We start from the raw sequence: 21822 nt of genomic DNA, 5'->3' as shown, positions 1-21822 counted from the left end.
TCCGACATAGAGTCGGCGATCTTGTCCAGAGACTGATTGGGCGGCGGTGGCGGCATAGCAGAGTAGCTTGCAGTTGCCTTCCCCTTCCCTTTCCTCTTTGCCGTCTTTGTTCCCATCGGACGGCTTTGAGTGCTAGGGGATGAGAGGAAGACGTCGTCGTCTGTCACGTTGAGGTCGATCGCCGGACCTCCTTCGCTCGAAGAGTAGTGTCCGGCGGTGGAAACTTTGGTTCTCTTCGGCGCCCCACTGGCCGCCGGTTCCGCTCGGCCACATCCGAACTACGTTAGTTCACTTGCCATTCGACTTGTTCACATCCTTCTGGACCCGACCCCAATGCTTGCGTAGCTTCACGTAGCTACACTCGAACGACCCTTTTGGTCGACCAGCGTTGTACTTCTCTGCAATCCGCTCCCAGAACGCTTTGCCGCCCTGTTGGTTGCCGACGATAGGATCCTCAGAGACATCGACGAAGTTCTTGGCCAGCCACAATGTCTCCTGCGGACTATGTACTTCTTCAGCCCCTCATCATCCGCAACCTTGGCCTTGCCCTTCCCTACAGCGGGCTTCATATCACTGATTTCGTACTCATCAGTGCTAACTGGCGATGTTATTTTCATGTTGGTAGGCATAGGCGTTGCATTAGGGCCCGACGATGAAGGAGTCCATTCTAGGGCTGACAATTTTCGACACGACACGATAATCTGATACGAAACCGCACAAAATTATTGGGTTGGGGTCAAGTCTTATTGGATCCATGTCCTTATCGGGTTGACCCATTAAGAACCCGATAATTTCGGGTTGGGTTCAGGTCGGATGCGGGTAGGATACGGGTAACCCATTAAAAAATAATATTATTATTTTTATTATTATTTAAAAATATATATATATATATATATATATATATATATATATATATATTACTTTAATTTTTAAATTTCTTATAAATTAGGTTTAAATAGTATAAAACGAATTTTAATTGTGTTAATTAGGTTAAAAATTAAGGTTTAATCGTGTAATATTAGGTTTTAATCGTGTAATATTAGGTTCAGGTGTTATCGTGTTATGTCAACCCATATTATATCGTGTCGATAACGGGTTCGTGTCGGGTGCGGGTCGTGTTCGGATTTGAAGGTAGCAGGTCGGGTTCGTGTTCGGATTTACAGTTTCCTTAACAGGTCGAGTTCAGGTTAGGCCTTATTGGGTTGGGTCATTATCAGGTTGACCCGATAACGACCCATTCCGCACGATTTGCCAGCCCTAGTCCATTCTAGAGGGTTTTATTAAAATTTGATATTTTCAGTGACTGTAAAAAATTCTATATGTATCATCATAACTCACCCACGTAAACGTGGGAGTCCATTCTGTATTCAGTTCACACGTGCCAGAGTGTATTAAAACCCCTAATTCTTATTCCATATCAACTTGATGATGATCATACACATCATTCCCTTTTATGAGGTATTTTAAAGGAATGAGTAACTCAATTTTATTTATATAATAATAATGTACTACTCCCTTCGTCCCATACTATAGAAATATACCAAATTTTCTTTTTCATTTGTCGCATAGAAATAGTCCATATCCATTTATTAAAACATTTTTCTCATCTTTTACTTTATCATTTATGGGCCCCCACCAAACCACTGCATTATTTCAACCATTTTTTCTTATTTTCTCTTACTTTACTAATTACGTATTAAAATTCGTATGATCCTCAATTAGCCTATTTTAATAATGGAGTAATTCATAAATTGAACTTAATTAAAACCTAATAGTCAATAATATTTTAATGCCCGCCAAAGATCACTTTTTTATTTGTTAATTATCAATCAGATTTTGATGTTCTGGTTTGGTTTGAAATTGGATTATAGATGGTGGTTGGGGTTATCCAATAAAAAGGTTGCTTTGTTCTGAGGACTAGGGATGTCAATTTAGCCCGTAATTCGTAGACTGGCTCGAATAGCCCGTCAAATTTATAGGGTTAGGGCTGAAAATTTTCAACCCGATAAAATTACAGCCCGATTAGCCCACACCCGATTAACCCGCAACTCGTTAAGGCCAGACCCGAAAACCCAATGGGCTGGCCCGGAAACCTGATAAAATTTCTATTGTTCTATTTGTTTGACTCCAACTCATTGATTATTTTATAATATAGATTACTGAAAAAATAACTTTCCATTTTATATATTAAATATATAAATTATATATTAAGTTTTTATTAATATAATAATAGATAAATGAATTAGAAACTTCAAATTCACTAAAAAATATATTTAAATTTCTAAACATGCTTTAAAATTTCTTGATGTTTATGTTTTATTTTGCATAAATCTCAAATATTAGTATTTGATCATGTTTATGTTTGAGTTTAAGCATATATCTCAAATTTATCATAATTAAATATTTTACATTTTATAAATATAATTAATTTTCAACATTATTTATTGGATTGATCGCATGTTAGTTTTATCGGTAGCAACCCGATTAACCCGGTGGGCTAGCCTGAAACCCGAGCTTTTAGGGTTAGGGTTGAACTTTTATAACCCGAAAAAATCACAACCCGATTAATCCGCACTCGATTGACCCGCAACCCGAATAGACTTGGCCCGAAACCCGGTGGGCTGGCTCGATTGACATCCCTAGTGAGGAACCATCATATTGAAGGTCCGGGTTGATGGGATCAAAATCATGAAAGAATTTAATTTTATGGGATAAGTACATTGTTAGGTTACATGTGACAAGACCCTTTAGCTTTAGAGACAGTAATTTAATTCAGAGTTATGACTAGCACAATAAATCTAATTTATGTTATTCGATTAAAACATTATTAACTTGTGTGGATAAAGACGAATAATGTGGGCACAATCTAAAATTTCTATGGACTTTGTTCGATGTATACCACGGAAATGGTCCCCAGTTTCAGTTATCCGATTCTTATGTTAATTACTAAGCCATCCACCATGGGACGCTTGAAGCGCACCCTAAAGCCCGCCCTATACACCGTCACGTCAGTATTTTATTCTCCTGCTCTTTCATCTGCAGTGGGGCACCCTAAGCATTTTCTTCTATTTGAATATTTAAATAACTACAAAAATTGGGAAAAACCTTCATTTCATTTACAAAATTAATATATTACAATACGGATTACAAAAAAATACGCAAACTCAGCGACGGCGGTTACGGGCCCACACTTCTTCAATCATGTCGTTCACGAGTTGCGCATGGTCGTCGTCGTGGTTCTTTTGGCTTGTGAGATTTGGAGAGATGTGAGAGATGAGAGAACTGATGCGAGAAATGTTCGTATGAAAAATGGAATGACAATCGAGGTTTAAATAGACAAATTTTGAATTTAAAAAAAAATCAAAAACGTGTTGCATCGTCCGCGCTTCCCAAAGTGGGCGGACGATGCCCTATCGTCCGCGCTTCGTCCGCGGACTAAGCGTCGGGTGCGGACAACGCATCGCCCGTCGTCCGCAGAGCCACAGTGGCGGACGATAGCGCGTCCGATATCGTCCGCCCCATTGTGAATGGCCTAAGATTATGCTTTAATAACGAAAGTTAATTGAAATCGTTTATAGAAATGTTTAAACTTTAATTTTGTTTTAAAAATTGCATGAACTTCATGCATAATGTTAAAAAAAATAGCACAATTAAAAATATAAATAGTTTGAAATTTCTAAAAAGTTATAGTACAAACTATTTGTACTTTTTTAAAAATTCAGCGGTGCCAATTGAGAAAAAATTGTGATTACATCATGTCCCAGAAAAATTGTGATCTTAAATTAACTTATTACCTATTAAAGTTAGATGTTAAATTAATGCAAGTAGATCCAGGTATTGTGAATCAATATATTTTCTAATTTCTATGTATGTTTGATAAATATGGCGATTGTGTGTTATAGATCTGTTGATTGTATTCTACACATATGTATATAATAAAATGCAAACTCTATATATTTTATAAATTTCAAACTCTTCAACATAATGTCAACATAACATCAACACAATATCAAATTTCAAGATTTTGATGTCAAAACAATGTCAATAAAATATTAACACAATGTCAACATATCGTCCACGTTGTCATTGTTGACAGTGTGTTAATATTTTCTGTTGATGTTATTTTGTCATCTGTGACATTTTCTAACCGTCCAAATTATAGTAGTTTGAAACTTGTACAATATATAGAGTTTGCATTGGATTCCATCTACATATATACACACACATATACGTTATTGTAATGCTAGACATAAAATTATTACTATAATTGGAACCATCAATACACACAATCATATTCATAATATAACAATCATGTGCATTCTACACATGTCTTGAGAATTATCAAATTTTTTTACCAAACATCGCATCTCAGTCCATTTTGTAGTTCAATCAATCTCAGCATTCTTTAAGTTAATGTCTCGAACAAAATAACCTAGATTTATCAAATGGTAAGTAGAGATATAAAAGAGTTGTCACAATAGCTCTGGCTTCAAACAAAAAAACCAAGATTTGTCATACGAAAAAACCGCTCACTTTCAATAAATTAATTAGAGTGTAATTAGCCAGAGATGATGGAGTGTTTAGTTGGGTTGGAAAAAAGGTGCGTTCACACTTCACTCACACCCATGAGGCAGAATATTATCAAGAAAATTACAAACTCCATGTGCACAGAAAAGTTGCATTCACACTGTCATCTGCGTGGAAAGTTGACGCAAACGACAAGCATTTATTTCTATTTCATTATAAAAGTATTCTTTATTAATTAATGTTAAAAAAATTAGTCACGGTCTAAGACAGTTGGGAAGTGTCCTTGCCACTCAAGTATCTATAGTACAATTAGACTGTGTCAAAAATTTTGGACTTTGAAATTAGAAACATATGTTAAAAGTAAAGTAACTAATAGAACAAGTAAGAATGATGGAATATTTTATCTTTTTTAAAAAAGAAAAAGCCTCAACTTAGATGTGACATCTTAAAAAAAAATACAACTCAACTTTCGTTGGGACGGAAGGAGTATATAGATAAAATATATTCCCCCGTCCACAATTAGGAGTCCGATTTACCGTTTTAGTTTGTCCGCCATTAGAAGTCCCGATTTACTTTTACTATATGTGGTGGATAGATCTCACATTCCACTAACTCATTTTACTCACATATATTATAAAACTAATACCACAAAATATGTCATACTTTTAGAACAACACAAGATTTTAGGTGATTTTGTTTTATTAACGTGAGAGAAAACTTTTTTTAAAAATGAAAATATGACATCTTTAGTGAGACAAACTAAAAAGAAAAGTTAGATACCTTTTACGGGACCAAGGGAGTACATAAAAAGGGTCCCACATTCTAATATCTTTTTTCCACCCACTTTCCTTCATATTTCTTAAAACTCGTGTTGAACTTAAATAGGACTCCAAATAGCAAGACGGAGGGAGGAATAGTATAAAATTTAATCAGAGAAAAAAATTATATTTCATTAATCTAATCAACAGTAGTTGCTTAAAAATACCTATCCTCTACAGTAACACTATACAACAGGCAGGAACAAACTAAAAAAAGCTCCACTGCTGTCTTCACACAACCAGCAAGCATGTCAGCTTGAATCCTGATCTAAATTCGACCCAAAAAAAGGTCTCCTTTTTCTCAATATCTCAGCTTCTCTAGCAATCTGGATATCAGAGGGCCAGAACATCTGATGGCAAACTTTGAAAATAAACCGCGGGAGCAATCCTATAACCGTTATCAGTAAGATCGAGAGCCAGTAAACCGGTGATTTCACAAGTTGGTATATTGTACTGCAAAAAAAACGATAGCAATTTCTAAGCGGGTGCATCGCAATAAACGATAATTTTCAACAAATATGAGGCTTCTGAAGTGGACTAACCCATAATTTGGGAAGACAGGTACAGAATCGAGCACCACCATGCAGCCATATGTCACAATGATTGAGCCCCATATCGCAGCGTGAGTAACAAATACCCAACGCTGGATGTCCATTGCCAAGTGCACGTTGACTAATATGACCACTGCTATTGTCCATAAGCTGCCCATACTCCATATGTCGATACTGCTCTCTCTATAGGTGAACAACGGTACATAGAAGAGAACGAGGCTCTGCCATAATGTGTCAACCATTGTAATCCAGAAGAGAGGCATATTGTAACTCTCTTGTCGGTGCCCTGCTGCGTAGAGCTTTGGATATTTGAGTAACGTCTTGTGACTTAAGTCCTTGTCCAGAATACCAACAACAACTGTAGGTACTGAAGTATATATGACAGAGTAAAAAACACTGCTCCAATCTGTCAATGCAGAAGTAGTAGAAAAGGCTGTACATAAGATATACCTGCAAAATCGATAGAAGAAAGTACTAGTTTGAGCACGGAGATATATGCAGTTACAGTATGCATGCATATCAACTTGGAAAGCCTGAGATTTGTAAGGAACCATTGTGCAATACATATAGATCAAGGATAGTTTCATACCAGAAAAGCATCAACACAAAAACAGCATTGCGATAAAAGTTGTAGAGAATGAGATAGCCAAGACGCTGGTAGTTCCAGTGCCCATGCACCAAAAGCAATCTTTTTAAAAATTTGAACTGGCCCATAGCAAAATCTGATGCCATCACTGCTTGGCGCCCTTCTTGACCACAAATTCCAACACCAACATCCGCCATTTGGATCATCGAAACATCATTAGCCCCTGCAAGCATTATTCATCAGAAGACAACGAGATTTTCATAAACCTTCAGGAAACATGTACTAGTTCATAAAGTTTACAGGTAGAAAATATGAAGGATGATGTGTTTGAGTCACACGAGAGTACCAGCATACCGGAATAACAAGTTTAGATTTACAAGCCAACTCAAACAAAGCTGATTGAACTGAAAAGATATCCGACTCACCGTCACCTATGGCTAGTGTAAGATCGTCAGTGCGTCTTTTAATCATGTCCACAATTCCAGCCTTCTGCAAGGGAGCAACCCTACAGCAGAGCACCACCTTACACGAAGTGGCAAGGTTGAATAGCTGAAGACATTGACAAGATATTAGTATGAGGTTCGGTCAATCTTACTACTTCAAAATAGCTTCCATTAAGATATCAAACACAGCTAAAAAATTCCTGAGTTTAATCTTAAAAGTAAAACTAGTTCACGACAGCTACACAAAAAATAATAAAATACGTATAAAGAAAGACTTAAGAAACTGTCAAATCAATAAAAGCAATCGAAAAGAATGATACATGCCTCATGCTCCAAGTCTTTCTCTAATATGTAAACCAGAGTGTTCCCATCAATTATAAGGGCCAGTGGGCAAAAAGTAGGCCGGTCTTCCTTGCCGGCTGTCTGTTGAGACATATTGGAAGACTTTGTTTGGGAAGGCATTTCGAGAAAATTCTTTTCAGTCTTCCCATGCGTATTCGTCATATTATCAAAGCAACTTGCAGAATTGACATGGTATTTGGCATTGGCATCACATAATAGCTTTCTGCATTCATGTTCTGAATTTCCATTGATAATGATCTGCTGCATATCTGCAGTCAAGAGTCGGCAAGAAAGTGCAATGGATATTGCTGTCTCTTGCTTATCACCAGTGAGAACCCACACCTTTATTCCAGCCTGCCGTAGGGACTCAATGGCCTCAGGTACACCCTCTTGTAATTTGTCCTCAATAGCAGTGGCTCCAAGAAGGGTCAAGTTGCATTCGATGAGAGCTGCAGTTTGGTGTAGTTTTACAACTCTATCTGTCAAAGATGTGCACGCATCTTCGTACATGTGTTGCCACTCTGCAAGGAGTTCACCATTAAGGTCCCTAGCGGCAACAACCAGGGTGCGTAAACCTTCAGATGAATAATCATCCAGATGTACTTGCGTTACATCTCTCATGTGATCATCACATGGAAGATCTTTTTTTAAGATGCTGAACATTGATGTATCAGCCCCCTTCACCAACACCTTCACACTACCATTGGGAAATCTAATGACAACAGACATTCTTTTACGCACACTATCAAACTCATGCAAACCCAATACATCCAACCTGCATCGCACAGGGTATATACTGTAAACCACAAAAACAACTTAAAGACTGACACGAGTCTAACCATGAGAATAACTGCATATGAAAAATATTCATGTAGGAGTACTGAATTCGGCAAAAGAGGAAACCGTGAATAGCAGATATTATATCGCTCATCAAGAAAAATATGCTTATTGGGGATCAAAAACAATTGAGGGGATTAAAGCAAAAGTAATGAGGAGATCTTACTACCTTAATTTCTCACCATTGGCATCAATCACAATATGCCCAGATGTCCGCTCAAAATGCGTATAGCCGTAAGCAGAGGCTGCTGCAACCAATGCCTGTTCATCAGGAGACTCACCTTGGTAGTCTATAGAGGTAGGGCCATCACTCAATGAAGTGCAGGAAATACTTGAAGGACTTCCAGTAAGAATGGGTATCACGGTGTTACAAGCTGCTAGCGTAAGAAAAAACTCATGCGCAGCTATTCTTTCTTCTCCATGTAGCTCTTTGTACAATAATTTGACGAGTTCAGGATCAGGGGTGGTTTCAGATTTGAGCTTCCATTTTCTTCCACCCACCATAGGCTCTTCCACTGCACATATTATCACAAGGTTAAGACAAGATCATGAAAGAGAAAATGACACGACATGAACAAATGATACACGTGCAATGTAAACGAGCATGTACACACAAAATACAGCAGGTCTTAAAAAACATAGAGCACTACTATTGCATCATGTGCAATGGAAAGAAGCCATGGGAGAAAAGAACAGAGCAGAATAAATGATTATACCATATCAGATTGATAGGAAAATTAAATTGTGGCTATCTCTTGGAACTCACATGGAGAGGATAAAAAGAATAAGGTGTGAATGTAAAAAAAAGGACAGGTGAACTGGTGTAGGGTGTCTGTTCTGCAAATATAATAATGAGTTAAATGGCAGTCCTTTTCGGAGCATGTCAAATACAAGAAGCATGCAACTTGTTTGTCAATACACTATACAGTTAACTGGACTTCTACAAGTTAGATACATAAAATTACAAAAGAATGAGTGTCACTCCGTAGACTCTTCTGATTAGCTATAGGAATACCCATAGATTGTTTTCCAAATAGATAAAAATGCAATAATAATTCAATTTATGCATTCACAAACAGCATCAGCATAAATTCACATTATCATTCAAGTAAAGAAAGACTTTCAAATTGTACCTCCAGCATCTGAATCATGTGAACCAGCTTTAGTGTCACCATAACTTTTCCCCCAGATACTTGCTTTCTTGAATTCCATCTTGTTTTCTGTTAGTGTGCCTGTCTTATCAGACAGTATATATCGAATTTGTCCCAAGTCCTCATTAATATTCAGAGATCTGCACTGAAACCTAGAATCGCTCAAACTGCTGTACATATGCTGATCACCAATCATGAAATATGATTGCCCCAACCGCACCAACTCCATCGTGATATAGAGGGATATCGGAATCATTATCTGGAAAATTATGATAGAACTCAAGAACGAGAAAAATGTCTCCATAGGAATTCCATAAAATTTGTACTTCTTGCCATCTTTTCCCTTTTGGAAGTAAACTTTTCGGTAGTAAGGCAGTGTATCAAGCTCAGGCTTGTGGCGGTTTAACCATAAGCCCATCCCTAGGCCAACAACAAAGCACATGATTAAAAGGAAAACTGATAACCATAATGTCTCCCTGTTCATGTAGGTTTCCAGTCTGCTTCTTTTAGATGGGGACATTGCACTGTTCATCATAGCTTTCGTATCCTGCCCAGCATAAACCACAACCCCAATTGCCCATTCCGTGTTCTTAAGTTGACAGCCACGCAGAATGATATTGGATTGGCTAAGAGGAAGACAATGCCCATTCAGCTCCATATTAGCCATGAACTCATAGATATTCCTGTTTGGCTGCTCACAAGTTATGGTACCAGGTATCATAGTCCCTCCAAGAAAAAGTTTATTAGTTTCTTGTCGAGCATACCTTGTTTTCAAGTTTGACTCACCATCCAAATTCATCGTCTGTATGTATGCAATTCCACTAGGATCACTCGTTCCTAGCAGCACCATATCACAAGGAATAGTTTCATCAGAACTGATCTTCAATACCTCACCAGCTTGAATCATCTTCCACCTTTTGGGAAGGAATCCATCTGATTGTAGCACTAGTGCCTCCCGATTATTCTCATTCCTATCAGACCTGTGTCTCCGCCAGTCCTCATAACCATCTTTGACAGCCGTGACAGTAAGCACAAAAAGAAGAGGGAACAGGGAAACAGTTCTGCCAAATACTGCAAGAGGTGGAAGTTGGTTCAAAGCGGCAATGGCTAAAAAATACAAATAAGCCAACCTGTGAAACTGAATGAAAAGGTTTTTGGGCAAGAAGTTAAGCAAGGTGTACTTGCTCGTCCTAATCTCGTTCCCAGAAAATTGAGAGTTATCACATGTCTTCTTTGAATCATTTATATGTATCAACCTGGGGTTATCATGACGTGCTACATTAGCTTCAAGATGCATGCTTAAGTCAAGAAACCCTCAGACCTCTGAGTTGTCTGAGGTTTTCTCACTGCCTGTAATCAAGAAACTGGAGATGAAGCCCCCGAAATTTCAATGGCTTTATAGTTCTGCTGCACATCTATTGCACCACCCCATGAGACAAAGCGTTTTTTCCGTGTTCTCAGGGGACATAGTTGACGAAGATCAAATGACAAAAACCCCTTTTTCCAGGATGAAATGAGGGTGTTCAGGTCAATTTCCTGAAACAGCTTCACCTTCGATTAAAGCAGAATGCCGAACTCCTTCAGATGATACAAATTACAATCCTGTGTCCCACCAGAAACCCAGGACGAGAACGATCTGCTACAATGCAAACATCATAATGAGCTGAATCTCTAGGGCGAGTGAATACGCCGATTTAGAGGCTAGGAAAAGGCTCAAACTTGGGCAGCGATAGCTTGTCAGAAGGCATAAATAATCCATCAATGGCATAAAGAATCCCCAAACCTGAACATTATGCTAAAACCCTACAAAACCCACACTACAAATTGACTCCCCAGAGGGCAACAGTGTCCCCCAAAGGATAAAATTAGAGGAGAAGTAGATATTCCCTTGGCAAATTAACAAGACAAAAAGACAATGGTAAGGGAAGGCCCAATAAATGCATTACTTGTGAACCATTCGGATAATTCCACAGTCAATTAGAAGACTTGCTTAAACCACGTCAAAAATCAAAATTGATGCAAATTTTCCACCTCAAAAAACTAATCTTCCTACAAGCCTTAAAACCCTAGCAGATATGAGGGCTAAACAGTAGCACACCTTTACTTAAACAATTCAGTGATGAAATAGAAATTAAAGGCCAGCAAATGCAGCCTTCACGAAAAATGCTGGTAGAAAAGTAAACAAATCAGAACATGAGATAAAACAAAAACGAAATTTCGAATCAGGAAATCATTGCCACATTGCTGTCAACAGAAATGTAAATAAATGCCAGCATGAATTAGTAAACAAAAAAAAGAGAGAGAGAGAGCTCAGACCTGTGGAAGCGCAGAGGCGAGAGAGAGCGATGGGGCGTGAATTTATGGTCTAGGAAAGCGTGATTTGATGAATGCACTGAATACGAAATTTGGCTGATTTCAGATATCAAATCCCTTTTTCTGTTTTGTCGATTTTTCCAGTACTTCTTTTTCTCACGAAAAATAGCTAAATTAAATTGTCAAAATTAGTGATTAGTCAAAAAAATGTTACTGTATTGTCGGAGTAATAAATTTTTCATTTTTTCGGTTTGACTTATTTTACCCTTTTAAATATCGGCATGCCGGTCTTTATCATGACGAAAATATCAAAATATGCTGAATTTTTGTTATACTGGGTATTTTTACAGCATGATATATTATTGAAAGATTTAACTGTATGAATATATAGTGTACCAAAATTTTGGTGTATACCTTAATTTACTGTATGTCGTGTATACACTGTAATAACAACATATATCATGAATATCGAATATATTTATGTATAAATATATTTATAAATATAATATTATATAATAATATTGTGTTATACTGTTCCCATATTTGGTATGTTGTAATAATCCAGTATAATGAATTTCATTGAGACATACTGAAAAATCGGTAATATATCAGTACTGAAATTGGTCGTATCGAAAATTCGGTATACTCAAAAATTTTGTAAGGTAAATGTATGGTTTTTACTCATACCAAATTTTCTGTACGGTGTACAGTAAATAATATGACAGTTATGGTACGATATATCTTATATAATAAGAGTAAAAAATCACTAGTCTTGACATATCAATTGCCAAAAAGAATTGTCGAGTTCAACCAATATTTTTTGACATGTATAATCATATTAAATGAGAAAATTAAACCTAAATATAGAAATTTTCCTCAACTTTTTGGCAATAATTTACACTTTGTTAACGCATTATTTAATTAATTGCAATTTTTAATATTTTTGATAACATATAAAATGTAAAGGAAGATTCAAAGTAAGAAAACAAAATATTAATTGTAGAATAAAACTTTCATTTTATTTACATCAAAAAAAATAATGCACCAAAAAATTCAATAGCATAGGAGTATTAAATATTGAAGGTGGAAGAAAACTTAATATTTGATGGATAATAATTATTAGTTAATATGCTAAGAAAATTTAAGATGTTCCTTATCAATTAATATACTAATAAAATTATGTACATTGAAAAATAAATTTTATATCTATCAAAAAAATTAAAGAAAGTTTGCATATTATTTATAATTTCATTAAAAGAACTAAAGGTCAAAAAAATTAAGGAAAGTTTGCATATTATATATAATTACACTTGTCAAAAGCATATTAGTTGGACACACCAACTCACACTACAAACTTAGTATGTCTAGATTATAACAATTTTACTCTTGAGATAAAGCTAACTTATAAGAACTAATCATACAAACTTAGTATGTCTAGATTAGAACAATTTTACTCTGGAGATAAAGCTAACTTATAAGAACTAATCAAAACTAAAGTCGGAAAATCAATTAATTATTGGATATTGCCTGGGACTTACTATTCATACCATTTTAGTTATTAAAGGGTCGACCTGATAATGATCCAACTCATTAAATTCAAACTCAAATACGACCTGTTAAAAAAATTTCCAATCCGAACTCGATGTTGACATGCTAGATTCAAACCTGAATATGACTCACACACGACACTAACTTGTTAGAGGTATGCTTCTATTCGATTGACACAGCGCGATAACAATTCAACAGCGACACGAATCCTACAAGACAATCACACGATCTCGCCTAAAACAATAACCACATGTACAAAATTTGTTGCGCGTGATCATATGTGAGAATGGGGTTATGGGAGATTCCGTGCCACACATGTGCTCCAATGGGGGCATTTACTCAGCCATGTATCTACATGTGTGATCAATCGTGTCGTCACAAGCTAACGTGTCCTTAAAAATTTTACAACTTGAATAGCATGACAACCCGAGCATTCATAGCTTTAGAAAATAGTGCATCGTCTATAGTTTAATAGTAGGGCATTCATAGCTTTTCTTGCCCCAACTAACAGTAATCAATAGGAAGGTTTCACCGCATGTGCCTTATTCGATCTGATGGTTTGGAGTTAGCGCGGGAAGAATGTAGATTTTCCGACCTAATCTCTTTATGAACTGACCAAACGTTGTTCTTGATCTCGATTTACACCAACCTTGGATGAGATGAAACTAAAAGAAAAATCGATTCTTTAGTATCATTCATTTCTTAAAATGGAAGAAAGAGAGATGATCAGAATGATTCCCCTTTATTCCTCGAATTCTTACACACATATACTCCATCTGTCCCACAAGAATATGCATTCTTTCTTTTTTAGTCCGTACCATCAGACTGATTCACCTAATGGAGGACGGATGGAGTATAATAATATAATACTATCAGTTTTAATACAAAAAATGATACTGAGTAGTATGTTTTACACTTCCTACGACCAAAAAAATAGTCTCATTTGTGAACGATAAGGGTTTTAATGCGAAATAGGTAAGTAAGAGAGAATGAGAAAAAATAGAAGGTAGAGAGATAGGAAGAAAAAGTAGTTAAAGTAAGAGAGATATGAAGAAAAAGTGGATAAAGTAAGTGAGATAAACTTTTGATTTTTAGAAATGAGACTATTTTTTAAGGACATCCTAAAATGACAAAATGAAATTATTTTTTTGTGGACATAGGAACACTATAGTTTTTGTTATGATAAAATAAATTAAGTTACAAAATATTCATAGCACAAGCATAATATCACTGTCGTCAACAAAAAATGGTTATATTTTGTCATTTTGGTTCGTCCATCAAAATTAGTTTCTATCTATTTTGTGGTACTCTCTAATAAGACGAGTCTTATTTTTCATTGATAATATTCAACTATTTAATTTCTCTTTATTTTATTACTTTATTAATATTAAAGTGAATATATTAAAGTGAATACAATAAAGTATGACTGAGAAAGAGAGATAGAAAAGTGTTTGGCAAAAAAGAAAATGACTCAGTTACTTTGAGACGATAGCGTATTAAAACTCTTGTTATTTTATTAATTTTGTACTCCGTATTAAAACTTGGGGCATTCACTTAAATTATTTATCTATTTTGCTGTGAATTAAGATAAGAATATACTCTCTATGTCCATGAAAAATAGTCTCATTCTGTCATTTTTGGATATTCACAAAAAATAGTCTTGTTTTCAAATATGGAATGTTTGTCTGTCATATTTTTTTACACTTTTTCTCCTCTCTCATAATTTATCCACCTTTTTTTCTTCTCTTTTACTTTACTAATTTTTTTATTAAAACTCGTGTCATCCATAAATAAGACTATTTTTCGTGGACGATGGAGTATTCTTTTAAATCTTGAGTAAAATATAAAGTGAATAGGTGAAGAAAAGAGCTAAACGCATGCCCAATAAATTTTCACGAAAATAAGGTAGACCAAATGGAATTAACAAAAGTCTCATGACAGTGAAAAAGTTATGTACCTAAGAAAACCAATTTGTAGTGGTTCAATTTGCTACATGCTTTTCACTTATCTATTTATCAATTCTCATTGCGAGAAAATTGGATTTCATTTCTCAAATGAAACAAGCCAAGAAAAGAAAAACTTAACACAACAAAAGGATTGATTCGAAATTGAAATCAAGCAGCTTGTGTACTCAGACTGTCCCTGCCTTGAATATAAATATATGCTGAAATATTACAAAAAAAATAGGTGAGAAACTATTAATGTAAAAATGAAGTTAAAAATGCAGCAATTAAGAAGTTTTACCTTGTTCATGTTCATGTTCATCTTCTTCTCTTGCTCCTTGTCTCTGAGTGATCGAAGACGAGATGTCATCTGCAGTAGGCACAGATATGGTGACAAATTTGTTTCGAAAATGTGATTGGAAATGATCAAATTAATGAAGATGGTTATTAATTAGTATTACCGTGCAAGCTAAGTTGATCTGGTTGAGGCGATAGAGGCGGTCGAGCTCAAGCTCGAGCTGCTTCTGCACCTCCCCTCGGTTTAGAATCTCCTTGATTGCCAAATCCAGCAGCCGGGACTTGTCTCTCAGCGCCTCGTCGATCCTTGCCTCCTCGCACCTTAGTGTCTCGAGCCTTTTCAAAGATGGATCGACCGCCTCCTCATTGAGTTGGGCGGAGGGGGGAACATTCTCTTTGTTGGAGGTGGAGATCTCGACGCGTGGCTTTGGATTTGTGTCACCGGAGGAGGATCCGTTCCTCGGTGCAAGCGCTCTCTGGTGGCCAGAGAAAGTTAGAAACATTTTGATCTGGTTTGGAATGAATTCATTTCCTCACTTGTGGCTTAAAACAAGTTGTTTTTTTTGGAGGGAGAGTTGGTTTGAAATTTAAAAAGTTGTTGATTTGCAAAGCTCGGATTCCTACAAAGCAGACTTCAAAATTCAAACATTTACTCATCTTTTTTTTTCTTTATTAGTAACATATAAAAAAGAAATGAGAGATAGAAGTAAATTTAAGAAGAATGCGATCAATTAGGTGAAGAATGTGAAAAATATTTCTTAAAAAATAGATTTTAAGGTTAAAAATACTCCATTTGAGGTTATTGCATTGTTTTTATTCTGTCTCACGTAAGATAGTATACACTTTTTAATTTTGATTTTTTTAATAAAATGGAATTCATTATTCACTAATAATACATTAATTACTTTTTTTTCTACTTCTATTACTCTATCCGTCCCACTCAAGATAACCATATTCTTGATTGACACTTGATTTTAGAAAGTGTTGTTAGGTGGAATAAAGTAGAGAGAAAAAAGATAGTTGAATATTTTAATAAAGAGAGATGAGAGAGGGGGTTATTTCTAAAATTAGAAAGTGGTCATTTTGATTGGAACTAACAAAAAAGGAAATGTGACCATCTTGAATGAGACGGAGTGAGTACTTTACAGTTGTGAATTAAATTTCATATCCAACTAAAAGAGCATACTTTTATGGGATAGAGGGAGTAAGATGTTTTGTTCTTGCAAAAAAATTATGAAACCCCAAGGGCCCCACATCCTGGTCGTAGAATATTGTGGGAGTTAGGGGTGAGCAAAAAAACCGGAAACCAAATATCCGAATCGAACCAAACCGAAATTTTGAAATTCGGTTCGGTTATTTCGGTTTTTCGGTTCGGTTTGGTTTTGAAAATACAAAAATTTCGGTTTTTCGGTTCGGTTCGGTTCGGTTCGGGCAAAGAAAAAAACCGAAAAACCGAATTATATATATATTCTATTAATTTAATATATTATATTATATATAATATATAGTATATTCTTTTAATAAATTCTACTATATTATATATATTATATGTATTATTAATTTTATATTATATATAAATATTCTATTAGTATATATAAAATAAAATAAATTACACACACATATATATATATATATTAATATTATATTTATTTTTTCGGGTTTTTCGGTTTTGTTCGGGTTTTTCGGTTTTTTAAGTTCGGTTTTAGGTTTTTCGGTTTCGATTTTGACAAAAAACCGAACCGAAACCCGAATGCACACCCCTAGTGGGAGTATTCAATCAGAATACCTAGTGGCCCGTTAAGGGGGTACCGTTAACCCAGTGTCGTGCCAGAAGCCCATCAAACCGAGAGATGTGGCAAATACCCGGCAGTAGTTTGAATCGATCTTTGCCTATTATTACAACTTTGCCCCTGCGAGCAAGTAAAATGTTTTGTTAAAAATTGATTGTGGAAGATCATAAACAGCATTGTTGTTTGAATCAAGTCCACAATCGTAGAGATGATGGTAAAGGATAAACTAAAGGATAGATTGAGACCAAACAGCGTTCAATTTCCATGGCCTCTCTCGTATCCCCCACCGCCACTGCGCTTCAATTTCGCCATTCAAACCCTAATCTTCCTCTGATATGGTCGATCAGCAGGAGAAATTTCGCCATCAAATGCAATGCGCTCTTCACTGACAATCTATTAACCTATAATTCCATCCAATTGGAGCAATCCGTCTCCCAATTCCAGCACCTCGCCGCAGATCTCCCGGAGGTCGAGAAATGGGGATTGCTAGTTTTCGCAGGGGTTTCCTGGATTTACTTGACGGCGAGGCCCGGGGGTCCTCGTCGGAGCCATTGACGCCTACATTCTAGCTCCCCTGCAGGCGGGAGTGGACGCACTGAGCGGGCGGCGGAGCTTGAAGAGGACTGATTTCTTAGTCGGCGATAGATTGGGCGAGGGCTCGTTTGGGATCGTCTACTCCGGAGTAGTTGTTCCCAAAAATTACACCGTTGATGAGAATCTTCGGAGCAAATCGAGACGGAATCGGATTGATGAAAGCTTTAAAGATAAGGTTATCCTCAAAAAGGTAAAGGGCTCAATCAATCCGCCTTTAATGTTAAATCGTTGCTCTATTGATTATCAGAATTCAGGTGAAAATTGGGGTAAAAGGCGCTGTGGAGTGTGGGGAGTTTGAAGAGTGGTTCAATTACAGGCTATCTCGAGCTGCTCCGGAAACGTGTGCAGAATTTCTTGGTAGTTTTGTTGCAGATAAAACCAAATTCACAAAGGGGGAGAAGTGGCTTGTTTGGAAATATGAGGTGATCATTCTTAATTTCCTTTTGTGAAGATGAAGCATAATAAATTTGTTTTTGATTGCGTGAGGGTCCGTTCGGTACACGAAATTTGAATTCAATTTCAAATCCTTTGTTCGGTAAAATGATATGATTGATAAGAATTTGAATTCAAAGAGATTAAGCAGTGTTGTATGTGTGTGTGTGAAGGTGTATGTATGTACAGGTGAGTGTTGTGTGTGTGTGTGTGTGTGCAAGGGTGTGTTGTGTGTATATATGTGTGTGTGCAGGTATGTATATGTGTGTGTATGTGCAGTCATGCAGGTGTATGTATGTGTGTGTGTGTGTGCAGCTATGTGTATAGGGGTGTGTATAAGTGTTTGTAGGTGTGTGAATAGGTGCGTGTTGTGATGGGGTGCGTGTAGGTGGGTGTGTATGTGTGTGTTGTGTGTGAAAGTTCAATTTTATTATTATTTGAAATTTCAATTATGTACTTTTCATATGGAATTCAAATTGTGGAATTGAGAGGAATTGAAATCGTAATTCAATTCCAAATCCAAATATTTCATGGTACCGAACATTAGATTTGGAATTGGAAGCTCCAATTCCAATTCCGCATGCCCAATTCCGTGATACCAAACGGAGCATGAGAGTAATTTTGATGCAGGGAGATTTGGATTTGGGAGATTACATGAAAGATCGAAGCTTTCCTTTGAATTTGGAGTCTGTGATGTTTGGAAGAGTTCTGCAAGTGGTGGAATCAATTGAGAGGAATGCTCTGATAATCAAGCAAGTAATGCGTCAGATAATAACATCGTTGAAGAAGATTCACAACACGGGAATAGTTCACCGTGATGTGAAGCCCTCAAACTTGGTAGTCACCAAGAAAGGGCGGATCAAACTGATTGATTTCGGGGCAGCCACGGATCTCCGCATAGGGAAAAACTATATCCCTGACCGCTGTTTGCTTGATCCCGATTACTGCCCGCCCGAGCTCTACGTGATGCCCGAGGAAACTCCCATTCCTCCGCCAGAGCCCATCGCAGCCCTTCTCTCTCCAATCTTATGGCAGGCAGGTATACTACATAGTACATTATTAGCAAAATTCTCAGAGTAGACGGATATAGGCAAAGAATCCCGCATTTGGCACTTTTTTTTCACTTTCGAGAAAGGGAAAGATGATCTCAATTTCGCGGAAGATGCATATGTATAGCACGTCGCTTAGTTCAAGTAGTTAGTGAAGTAGACTTGAGTGATATTACCTGGGTTCGAGTCATCTTAGAGGCAAAATTTTACTACTAAAAAGTTTAGAAATGACATGAATTTTAATGCGCAATTGATAAAGTAAGATAGATATAAAAAAGTCTGATCCTCCAACCACTTTAACATTGTTTTTTGAAGGGATGCGACGTCTTTCCCTTTCTCGAAAGTGAAATAAAAGTCTGCTAAACACGGAACGTTGAATCTATATTCGTCTACTTTGAGAATTTTGCAATACATCATTCAACTCAGCAACCCTTTTTCATTTCATTCTAATTGTAATCTTGTGATTGGCAGCTGAATAGTCCTGATCTATTCGATATGTACTCTGCTGGGATAGTTCTTCTTCAAATGGCGACGCCGGGGCTGAGGTCTGCAGCGGGGCTGAAGAATTTCAACAACGAGTTGAAGGGGGTTGGTTATGATCTGAATAGATGGAGGGAGAAGACGAGGATGAGAGCTGATTTGAGCATTTTAGATCTTGATTCTGGTAGAGGCTGGGATTTGGCAACCAAGCTTGTGTCGGAGAGGGGCGTGTTCAAAAGAGGGCGTTTGTCTGCAGCAGCTGCGCTAAGACATCCTTATTTTTTGCTAGGTGCGGATCAAGCTGCTGCTGCTCTCTCCAAATTCAATTTCATCAACCAATAGGCTTACTGTTGATATTGCCATGTAATTGTGAGTCACTGCAACTTTAAACAATCCAATTTTTCTTGTATATATGTTAACTCCTTTGTACCGCCTAAATTTTGAAAATTCTTTAATTAAACCTATGCAGCCACCTTATTATAATAATGATGATAAATAGTTTTAGTTCTATCTTCTAATTATACTCTTACATCATTTACCCTCTCTTAGTTAATTTTGGAAAAATATCAACTATTAATTTGTTTTAGGAGAACTGATTTTACTGAATCAACATAGATTTTTTATTGTTTTTTTTGAGTGTGGTATTTTAGGAGTATCAATTTTGTTTTTATGAGTGTGGCCAACCACATTAGAATATTTTAGGAGTACTACTTTACCTAATTTCTCTCATTCCCTCTCTTATTTTCTCTATTTTCCATTAAAATTATCTACAAATAATACTGTTATTTTTTTTATAGACGGAGGGAATAGTAAAATATTTATTAGAGACTATGTTTAATAAGAAAATTAAAAATAAAACTATATTACTAAAACTAGTTCATATTATTTGTTTATTGAAAATTAAGTTATTACCTAAATAAAAATTTAAAACTAATATTACAATTTGAAACATCACTTTTCAATGAAATAAGGGTTTTGCTTTCAAAAAATATACTCTGTTTCGTACCTCACTAAATGAGACATTTCTTTTCGGCTCGAGATTTAAGAAAATGGAGTTTTGTTAGTTAAGGGGAGGAGAATAAAACAAGAGAAAAAAATAAAATAGAGAGGAAAAAGTAAGAGAAAGAATGTCAAAAAAGAAAATGACTCATTTATAGTGGGAATCCCAAAAGGGAATATGCATCACTTAGCAAGGGACATATGAATACTCTCTCCGTCTCACAAAAATAAGTAATTGGAAATGAACTTTAATGCACAATTGGTAAAGTAAGTGAGAAGTAGAAAGAAAAAGTAATTTAAGTATTGGAAATGGAAAATGGGTCTCACCATATCATAGAGAAAAAAGTTTCCAAATTTTAAAAAGTACTACCCCGTCCCACTCAAGATGTCCACATTCTTGAGTGACATAAACAAAAAAGGAAAGATGGACATCTTGAGTGGGACAAAGAGAGAGTACATATTCTTTTAAAACAGACTAAAAAGGAAATATTACATATTCTTGTGGGGCAGAGGTAGTAGCACTTATTTTAAAAATAATTTAACCGACATGCTATTAGTATTAGCTAGTTATTGTTGGAATAAAAAAAAATAAACTTAATTTTTGTAGTAGAATTATCTAGATATGACACAAATACCTAGATATTATATATTCTAGAATTTTCTAGAATTAAGTAGTAGAATATTTAGATATTTTTAGGAGAATTATCTAGGTATGGAATTCTCTAAAATAGATATTATTTAAGAAAATATTTAGATTTTTATAGAGAAAAATCTAAATATAGAATATTAAAGAGTGAAGTATAGGTATCTAGAATAACCAATGAGTGCCTATAAAAATGACAACCAAAAGAGCATACTTTTTCATGTGAGGTATACTTCTTAACTAATAAAACTCTTGGAAACGTCAATTATGTGAATAAATGAAAAAGTTTTAATGGTTGGAATAAGGGAAGACCAAAGAATATTTAAATAAACAGAACAAAACAGTAGGAATGAAAAAGTTTTAATTGTTGGAATAGGAGAAGAGCAAAGAATATTCAAATAAACAGAACAGAACAAAACAATAGGCAGAGGTTAGTTATATTAAACATACTTCAGATACTTCCAAAGAATATCAACATT

At 35.9% G+C, this 21822-nt stretch overlaps 2 protein-coding genes and 1 pseudogene across 3 annotated transcripts; 1 reads left to right on the top strand and 2 right to left on the bottom strand.

Moving 5' to 3' along the window:
- Positions 1–5451: 5451 nt before the first annotated feature.
- LOC121792069 (phospholipid-transporting ATPase 1-like) lies at positions 5452–11725 on the bottom strand. Of its 2 annotated transcripts, none has more exons than XM_042189861.1 (8): positions 11572–11725; positions 9238–10891; positions 8274–8619; positions 7250–8042; positions 6908–7031; positions 6486–6705; positions 5888–6346; positions 5452–5798 (listed from the first exon to the last, which is right to left on the bottom strand). In XM_042189861.1, exons 2-8 carry the CDS (start codon positions 10550–10552, stop codon positions 5597–5599), a joined length of 3459 nt encoding a protein of 1152 aa, XP_042045795.1. In that variant the 5' UTR covers positions 10553–10891; positions 11572–11725; the 3' UTR covers positions 5452–5596. The 2 variants fall into 2 exon arrangements, with proteins under 2 accessions (XP_042045795.1, XP_042045796.1); XM_042189862.1 differs by having other exon boundaries at positions 9238–11072; positions 11572–11703.
- Positions 11726–15030: 3305 nt separating this feature from the next.
- On the bottom strand, positions 15031–15859 carry LOC121780430. The gene is made up of 3 exons (XM_042178063.1): positions 15521–15859; positions 15361–15429; positions 15031–15280 (listed from the first exon to the last, which is right to left on the bottom strand). Exons 1-3 carry the CDS (start codon positions 15857–15859, stop codon positions 15248–15250), a joined length of 441 nt encoding a protein of 146 aa, XP_042033997.1. The 3' UTR covers positions 15031–15247.
- Positions 15860–17337: 1478 nt separating this feature from the next.
- Positions 17338–20184, top strand: LOC121792068 (annotated as a pseudogene).
- The last annotated feature ends 1638 nt before the right edge of the window (positions 20185–21822 follow it).

This window comes from Salvia splendens, chromosome 2, assembly GCF_004379255.2.
Source record: "Salvia splendens isolate huo1 chromosome 2, SspV2, whole genome shotgun sequence".
Lineage (NCBI taxonomy): Eukaryota > Viridiplantae > Streptophyta > Magnoliopsida > Lamiales > Lamiaceae > Salvia > Salvia splendens.
This window is presented reverse-complemented; position numbering and strand designations above follow the sequence as displayed.

What these genes read in the sequence shown, in the direction of transcription:
- LOC121792069 (XM_042189861.1), bottom strand. Translation starts at nt 10,552, where the DNA reads ATGCATCTTGAAGCTAATGTAGCACGTCATGATAACCCCAGGTTGATA. An exon ending in AGAAAGACTTGGAGCATGAG is followed by an intron (nt 7,032 to 7,249) that starts GCATGTATCATT and finishes CAATGTCTTCAG; the next exon opens with CTATTCAACCTTGCCACTTC. An exon ending in CCTGTCTTCCCAAATTATGG is followed by an intron (nt 5,799 to 5,887) that starts GTTAGTCCACTT and finishes TTTTTTTTGCAG; the next exon opens with TACAATATACCAACTTGTGA.
- LOC121780430 (XM_042178063.1), bottom strand. Translation starts at nt 15,859, where the DNA reads ATGTTTCTAACTTTCTCTGGCCACCAGAGAGCGCTTGCACCGAGGAAC. An exon ending in AGATCAACTTAGCTTGCACG is followed by an intron (nt 15,430 to 15,520) that starts GTAATACTAATT and finishes TGCCTACTGCAG; the next exon opens with ATGACATCTCGTCTTCGATC. An exon ending in TGAACATGAACATGAACAAG is followed by an intron (nt 15,281 to 15,360) that starts GTAAAACTTCTT and finishes GTAATATTTCAG; the next exon opens with CATATATTTATATTCAAGGC.